The following is a 7,911-nucleotide window of genomic DNA, read 5'->3' on the forward strand; positions in this document are numbered from 1 at the left end:
AGCCACCCAAAGACTTTCCAATCTTGTGATTATCTGATATCAAGAATCAAGGGAGATGGGAGGAGAATGGGGGAGTAAAAGGAAAAAGGAAGAGAATTATAACATTGAATTTACTTTACAAATACGTACTGAATGCCTTCTAGATTCCATGGTGTGTGTGTGTGGGAAATACAAAGATGAATAAGGACCCTGCCTTTAAGGTGTTTCATTCAAAGTCGAATATAGTGGAAAGAACATGGGTTGCAGAGTTAGACATGGGTTTAAATTATAGTCCCTTTATTAGGTGTGGAAGAGTGACTTAACTTCTCTGATCCCCTCTATCCTGATCTGTTAAAAAAAAAAAAAAGGTGGTGGGGGGGAATAAAAATACCTGTTTTAGGGTTTTTGTGAGGAGTAGATTTTACGAGTGTAAAGTGCCAGCATATCCGGAGCTGTTCTTAGAGTGGAAGAGCCAAGGTGTGGAGGGTGAGTTGAAATAGGTGGGATGCCACACAGGAGGAAGCAGAAGGCCCCAACCTCCCGAGGGGCGGGCTGCTGGGAGGGCCTGTTGGTGGTATTAAAGCATCAAGCGGCAATTTTAAAATCCTGTCCTTGGGCAAGGGGTGATGGGAGAAGCCAGGCCTTGTGGGAGGCCTTTTGTTCTTTTTCTTCAAAGCAAATTCATTCTAAATACCGCTGCAGCAGATCCTTTTTGAAGTACCAAACCACTGCTACCTGCAATTTTTTTTTTTTTAAGTAAGGTACTACAGACTTTTGAAACCACTTAAACTTTGTAAAATTCTTTTAGTTGCTTGAATAATAATGCACTTCACATGGTGCCTGACACCTAGTATAGACTTGATTAATAATACTTATTATTAATTATACTACTGTTAATATTCTTAAGAGGAGGTAGATTAGTAAATCGGTAACTTATATCTAACTTTATCGTCCCATACGACTTTTCTTTTACTCACCTGTTTTTATTTTCAACATTTTTTGAGAGCTTGGTTTCTTTTCTTTTTCTATTTTTTTTGGTTATGTCATATAATTTGCTGTGCATTTATACTCTCCTACAACATGCCTACATGAAAAGTTGATATTAGCTATTTGGGTTCCTTGTACTTTCCTGTAATAGTCATAAGCTCATAGAGTCTTAGAAGTAGAAGGGCTCTCAGGAATCATCTAGGCCTCCCCACCCCCATACAGGAAAACCTGTGTGCCATCATGGACCAGATTGTCTATAGACCTCTTCTGGAACCTGTTCTTTGATGCTTTTTGAGTCTATTCGTCTGTTTCAACAGCTTTAATTATTGGAAAAATCCTTTCTCATATTGAGTTGAAATCTGCCACATGTAACTTCTACTTTTTGGTCCTTGTTCTGCCCTTTGAAGAATATTGACTGAGTCTATTTCCACCTGGCCCTTCGATACTTGAAGCTACTGTGGTCCTAGTTGTCTTCTTTCTCCTTTTCTAAGTCCCCAAATCCTTTCTTGCTTCTTACTCAGCATAGTCAGGTGCTATTCTAGTCACCATCCCTGTGGAAGAGCTTCAGTTGGCAGGTCCCATTTAGAGTGAGGTACTCAGAATGGGATATGGTGTAAGCAGTGCGGTCTGCCCAGGACAGAGAACAGTGTGGGTCCTGCCTTCCTCAAATCTGGTACTATGCCGTTGTTCCTTTCTATGAATGTAGTCCAAAATCCTCTGTCTTTTGGTATATACTTTAATACAATGTGTTTGATTGTTTAACTAAAAATGACCTTGAAAAGCATATTTGATATTATCTAAGATGCTTGGTGGTACCATCTTGATGTTTGTCTTAGTGTTTTATTTCATTAATGACTTGCTTTGATGTTAATTTAAGCTTGTCTTTTCATGTCTATTTTTACCAATTTTAAGATAGTATTACTTCATTACAATTTGTGAGTTACTTTTTGATAATATCTTACACTGCTATTTGGATAATTTGATTGGTGCTACTTTTTCCAATTAGCATACTTAATCAAATCAATATCTTTTTAGATCCATATGTCAAACTCCTGCTTGATGCTATGAAGCACTCGGGTTGGTAAGTAAATCTTTTTGAAGTGCTGCTCTTTGTTCTGGCTGCTAAAAACAAAAAACCAAAAAACTGGAAGTATTTAAAAGTTCTCACTTCAGGCCACGAGGCCTTTTCCGTAGGGTGGGTGGTGGTGATTGACTGTGTTCTCTCCAGGCAGATTTTGTTCTCTTATGTGTCTTTTGCCCTAACTCAGTCTCTGGTTCTGCCATTTACCTCAGGTATTTAGTAAAGGCAGTACACAAAATCTTTCTTATAGTAATTACCAAACTTGGCCCTTTTACTACAGCAGCCTAGGCATTGTCCTTAATGGAAAAAAAATCTCAGCACATTATGTAGGAGCCTTCTAGATGTTTAACTTTGAGAGGATTAGAGGAAGTGACTTCTGAGGCCCATTTCTTAACATTCTGGCCCAAGGGCAGGAACTCCACCATATTTCCAATATGGTCTTAATCAGCTGACCAAATTCTTCATGGAGTCATATCACAGAATTTGAAATAGGATAGATTTTGCAGAGACAATCTCTCAGGCAGATGTTGCTTTCCCAAGGTTTCATATATGTCAGTGGTGGAGCAGATTTACTATGTGGTGAAGAGTCTCCTGTCTTCTGGCCCTCGGCTGTTTCCCATGTACACACTGCTTCTGGACATTGTCTTTTAAATCCATTCTTGTCTTTTAGCGCTGTTAACAAAGAAAGACACTTTTCTTGTGAAGATTGTAACGGAAATGTCAGTGGAGGTTTTGATGCTTCAGCATGTCAGGTAGGCATTTTTGCCACATTGTTTTCTTCCCTTTAACCCACTCACCTGGTATTTGCTGAACACCTTCCACACACTGGGCATTCTGGTTGGTAGACTTTGTGTAGGATTAAAAATATGAATTAGTCATGGTCCTTACTCTTAAGGAGTTTATACTCACAGGGGAGACAAGACATAGACACAGACAACTGTAAAGTTTGAGGCAGGTTAAACTATTTTAGGTGGGCTTGGTTACCACAATAGGACAGTGTATTAGTCTGTTTTGTGTTGCCTGAAACTGGGTAATTTATAAAGAACAGAGGTTTACTTGGCTTATGATTCTGGGACAGCTGCATCTGGCATGGGCCTTAGGCTGCTTCTTCTCATGGTGGAAAGCAGCAGTCACCTGGCAGGTATGAGCAGATCACATGGCGAGAGGAAGCAAGAGAGAGAGGGGAGGTGCCAGGGTCTTTTAAACAACCAGATCTCACGGGAACTGATGAGTGAGATCTCACTCATTACTCCCCCACCTAGGGAGAGCACTAATCCATTCATGAGGGATCCACCCCCATGACTCAAACTGCCACACTGGGGATCAGATTTCCACCTGAGTTCTGGGAGGACAATGCATCCAAACTCCATCATTTCACCCCTGGCCTCCCAAAACTCATGTCACTCTCATATACAAAATACTATCATTCTATCCCAACAGTCCCAAAAGTCTTAGCTTGTTCCAACACCAACTTAAAAGTCCAAAGTCCAAAGTCTCATCTGAGACCAAAAGCAAAAGCCCTTCCAGCTGTGAACCTGTAAAAATCAAAAACAAATTATCTACTTCCAAGATACAATGGTGGAACAGTCATTGGTTACATATTCCCATTCCAAAAGGGAGGAATAGGCCAGAAGAAAGGAGAAACAGGCCCCAAACAACTCCAAAACCCAGCAGGGCAGACATTACATCTTAAAGCTCCAAAATAACCTTTGACTCCAAGTTCTGCATCCTGGGCAACTGGTCCCCCAAAACCTTGGGCAGCCCCACCTCCACAGCTCTGCCAGGCATAGCCCAGTGAGCTGCACTGGTGCCTGTGGCTTTTCCAGGCCAGTATTCCACTTTTAAAGGATTTTTTTTTAATCCACAGAATCTTTTGCTTCATCCAGGAGCAGCTGGATCTCATCTCACCCGCGATCCCCGCACACACACACACACACACACACACGCCGGCCCCTTCTAAGAACCGTGGGCCGAGTGGGACTACAAGCCCCAGGATGCTCTGCGTCAAGGTAAGCAATTAGCTCGTCCCAGCGGGGAGCCACGCCAGACAGAGATGACTGGCCAGCCCTCACTATTCCGGGCTTGCCTGGCTCCACCCTAGAAAATGGCGGCAGCTTTGTTGTGGGCGCCCAGCCTGGTGTAATGGGCGGGGAATAATCGGGCTTCGCCCCGCAAGTGGGATTTTTCTGGGGGTGACTCACGGAGGACGCCGAGTGGGCCTTTTGGCGTGTTTCAGCGTGATTCAGATGTCTCTGCGCTGTTCCTCCGCTGGCTCTCCCGGCCTTTGCCGTGTGGGCTGCCAATATTGTTCCCGCAGCCGGGCCCGGGTACCCCCTGGAGTCTTTCTCCGTGTCGGCCCCAAAACCTCGAACCCTCTGCCGCTTATTTGTCGATGTAGTATCGTTGTTGAAAGATTTATTCGTCCTTTGTTGCTCTTAGAAATGCAGTCACTTCTCTGGTATCACAGCACACAGCACTCAGGATCGCGCTGTTTCCCGACACTGGTGCTCCAGGCGCGCCGCCATTTTCCCCCCCACCCTTGCATTTTTCTCTGGCTCTCCACTTCTCTACCACATGGCCAGGCTGCAAATTTTCCAAATCTTTACGCTCTGCTTCCCTTTGAAATTCTGGCTTTACATCATGCCTTTGCTGCTATAACTCAGAATGGGCTGTTAAAAGTAACCATGCAGCTTCCTTAATGTTTTGCTGCTTAGAAATTTCTTCCAACAAACATTCTGGTTTACAACTCTTAAGTCCCACTTTCCACAAAGTCCAAGGGCATGGACACAATGCAGCCAAGTTCCTTCTTATGGTATAGTAAGGGTGATCTTTTGTCCAATTCTCAATAAGTTCCTCATTTCTGTCTGAGACCTCATCATCCACATGGCCTTTACTGTCCACATTTCTATCAACATTCTGGTTGCAATCATTTAACCAATCTTTAAAATGTGCCAAAGTTTCCCTCATCTTTTTGTCTTCTTCTAAGTCCTCCAAACTCCTCCAACCTTTTCCTAACACCCATTTCCAAAGCTGCATCCACATTTTCAGGTATCTGTATAGCAACACTCCACTCCTTGGTACCAATTTTCTGTATTAGTCCGTTTGTGTTGTTATAACGGAAATACCTGAGACTGGGTAATTTATAAAGAACAGAGGTTTATTTGGCTTATGATTCTGGGACAGCTGCATCTGGCATGGGCCTTAGGCTGCTTCTGCCCATGGTGGAAAGCAGCAGGCAGCTGGCAGTTATGAGCAGATCACATGGCTAGAGGAAGCAAGAGAGAGAGGGGAGGTGCCAGGGTCTTTTAAACAACNAGTCCAAAGTCTCATCTGAGACCAAAAGCAAAAGCCCTTCCAGCTGTGAACCTGTAAAAATAAAACAAATTATCTACTTCCAAGATACAATGGTGGAACAGTCATTGGGTACATATTCCCATTCCAAAAGGGAGGAATAGGCCAGAAGAAAGGAGAAACAGGCCCCAAACAACTCCAAAACCCAGCAGGGCAGACATTACATCTTAAAGCTCCAAAATAACCTTTGACTCCAAGTTCTGCATCCTGGGCAACTGGTCCCCCAAAACCTTGGGCAGCCCCACCTCCACAGCTCTGCCAGGCATAGCCCAGTGAGCTGCACTGGTGCCTGTGGCTTTTCCAGGCCAGTATTCCACTCTGGTAGCTCCATAGGACTGGGGTTTCCATGGTGGCACTATTAGACATTTTCCTGGTGGGGACCCTTGGTGGGGGCACTCTGCGGGGACTCTGACCCCACTTTTCTGCTCGGCATTGCCTTAGTAGATGGCCTCTATGGTGACTCCACCCCTGTGGCAGGTCTTTGCCTGGGCCCCCAGGCTTTTTCATACATCCTCTGAAATCTGGGTGGAGGCTGCCATGCCTCCACTGCTCTCATGCCCTGTAGGCCTGCAGACTTAATATGATGTGGATGCCACCGAGGTTTCAGGCTTCTACTTTCCAGAGCTGCTGCATGAACCACACTTGGGGCCACCTGAGGCAGGGCTGCTTCAGCCAGAGCAGCTGGGATGCAGGGAGCAAGTTCCTGAGGGAAGCTCTGCCCCAGGTCTGTCCTCCAGGACAACTCAGTCCTTCTAGGCCTTGGGGTCTGTGATGGGAGGGGCACCCTTCCAGACTTCTGAAATGCCTTCAGGGCTTTTCTCTTATGTGTTGGCTATTAGCATCTGGATGCCTCATTGCCAAGCTAATGTCTTTAGCAACCAGTTTACCTGCTTCACCCTTGCATTTTTCTCTGGCTCTCCACTTCTCTACCACATGGCCAGGCTGCAAATTTTCCAAATCTTTACGCTCTGCTTCCCTTTGAAATTCTGGCTTTACATCATGCCTTTGCTGCTATAACTCAGAATGGGCTGTTAAAAGTAACCATGCAGCTTCCTTAATGTTTTGCTGCTTAGAAATTTCTTCCAACAAACATTCTGGTTTACAACTCTTAAGTCCCACTTTCCACAAAGTCCAAGGGCATGGACACAATGCAGCCAAGTTCCTTCTTATGGTATAGTAAGGGTGATCTTTTGTCCAATTCTCAATAAGTTCCTCATTTCTGTCTGAGACCTCATCATCCACATGGCCTTTACTGTCCACATTTCTATCAACATTCTGGTTGCAATCATTTAACCAATCTTTAAAATGTGCCAAAGTTTCCCTCATCTTTTTGTCTTCTTCTAAGTCCTCCAAACTCCTCCAACCTTTTCCTAACACCCATTTCCAAAGCTGCATCCACATTTTCAGGTATCTGTATAGCAACACTCCACTCCTTGGTACCAATTTTCTGTATTAGTCCGTTTGTGTTGTTATAACGGAAATACCTGAGACTGGGTAATTTATAAAGAACAGAGGTTTATTTGGCTTATGATTCTGGGACAGCTGCATCTGGCATGGGCCTTAGGCTGCTTCTGCCCATGGTGGAAAGCAGCAGGCAGCTGGCAGTTATGAGCAGATCACATGGCTAGAGGAAGCAAGAGAGAGAGGGGAGGTGCCAGGGTCTTTTAAACAACCAGCTCTCATGGGAACTAATAGAGCAAGATCTCACTTATTACTCCCCCACCTAGGGAGAGCACTAAATCTATTCATGAGGGATCCACCCCCATGACTCAAACTGTCACACTGGGGATCAGATCTCCACCTGAGTTCTGGGAGGACAATACATCCCTACTCCATCAGACAGTAATGTGATTGATTGGAAGATGCCAGCAGATTCAGCTAGAGGCTATAATGCCTCCTCAGGGGCAGAGAAGACAAAAACTATTGCTCAAAGCTGGGCTAACATGAGTAAAAGTGGTGTGCAGGGAAACTGCAAGGCTTGTTTGGGGAATGACATGTTGTCTAGTTTAGTTGGAGGGTAGGAATGCATGAGGAATAAGGAGAAATAGGATTGGAAAGAAAGGAGAGCCAAATGGTGGGAGGCTTTGAATGCTAAATGAAAGGGTTTCACCTTTATATGATAAGTGATACCATCTATGAAAATTTTTCGAAGAAGGAAGTGAGTTTTCTCATCTGTAACATATGGGTAATGATTGTGTTTATCATATAGAATGATTGTGAGAATTAAATTAGATATCTCTTGTTATGTTGCTATATTAGTCAGTTTCTATTGCTTATAACAAAATACCTGGAACTGGATACTTTATAAGAAAACAAAATTTATTGCTTACAGTTTTGGAGGCTAGGAAGTCCATAGTCCAGGGAACACCTCTGGTGAGTTGACTGTACAGCAATGCAGGGTGTCACATGACAAGAATGGCGGAGCAGAGAGACCTCTCCTTTTAAAGCCCTCAGAACCATGCCCCTGACCACCATTATTAATCCATTCACTACGGCATGGATCTACAATCTAA

At 44.1% G+C, this 7,911-nt stretch overlaps 1 protein-coding gene across 2 annotated transcripts in view; it reads left to right on the forward strand.

Moving 5' to 3' along the window:
- Nucleotides 1-7,911, forward strand: part of XRCC6BP1 (XRCC6 binding protein 1) — a 23,278-nt gene that overhangs the window by 2,483 nt on the left and 12,884 nt on the right. For both annotated transcript variants that reach the window (XR_550318.1, XM_008570159.1), the window contains exons 3-4: nt 2,002-2,047; nt 2,718-2,799. Coding sequence is in view for 1 of the 2 variants with exons in the window: in XM_008570159.1 (XP_008568381.1) it covers nt 2,002-2,047; nt 2,718-2,799 (128 nt within the window). In the remaining variant the exon portion in view is untranslated. The remainder of the gene's footprint in view (nt 1-2,001; nt 2,048-2,717; nt 2,800-7,911) is intronic.

The sequence above is a fragment of the Galeopterus variegatus genome, unplaced genomic scaffold (genome assembly GCF_000696425.1).
Source record: "Galeopterus variegatus unplaced genomic scaffold, G_variegatus-3.0.2 Scaffold576, whole genome shotgun sequence".
NCBI lineage: Eukaryota > Metazoa > Chordata > Mammalia > Dermoptera > Cynocephalidae > Galeopterus > Galeopterus variegatus.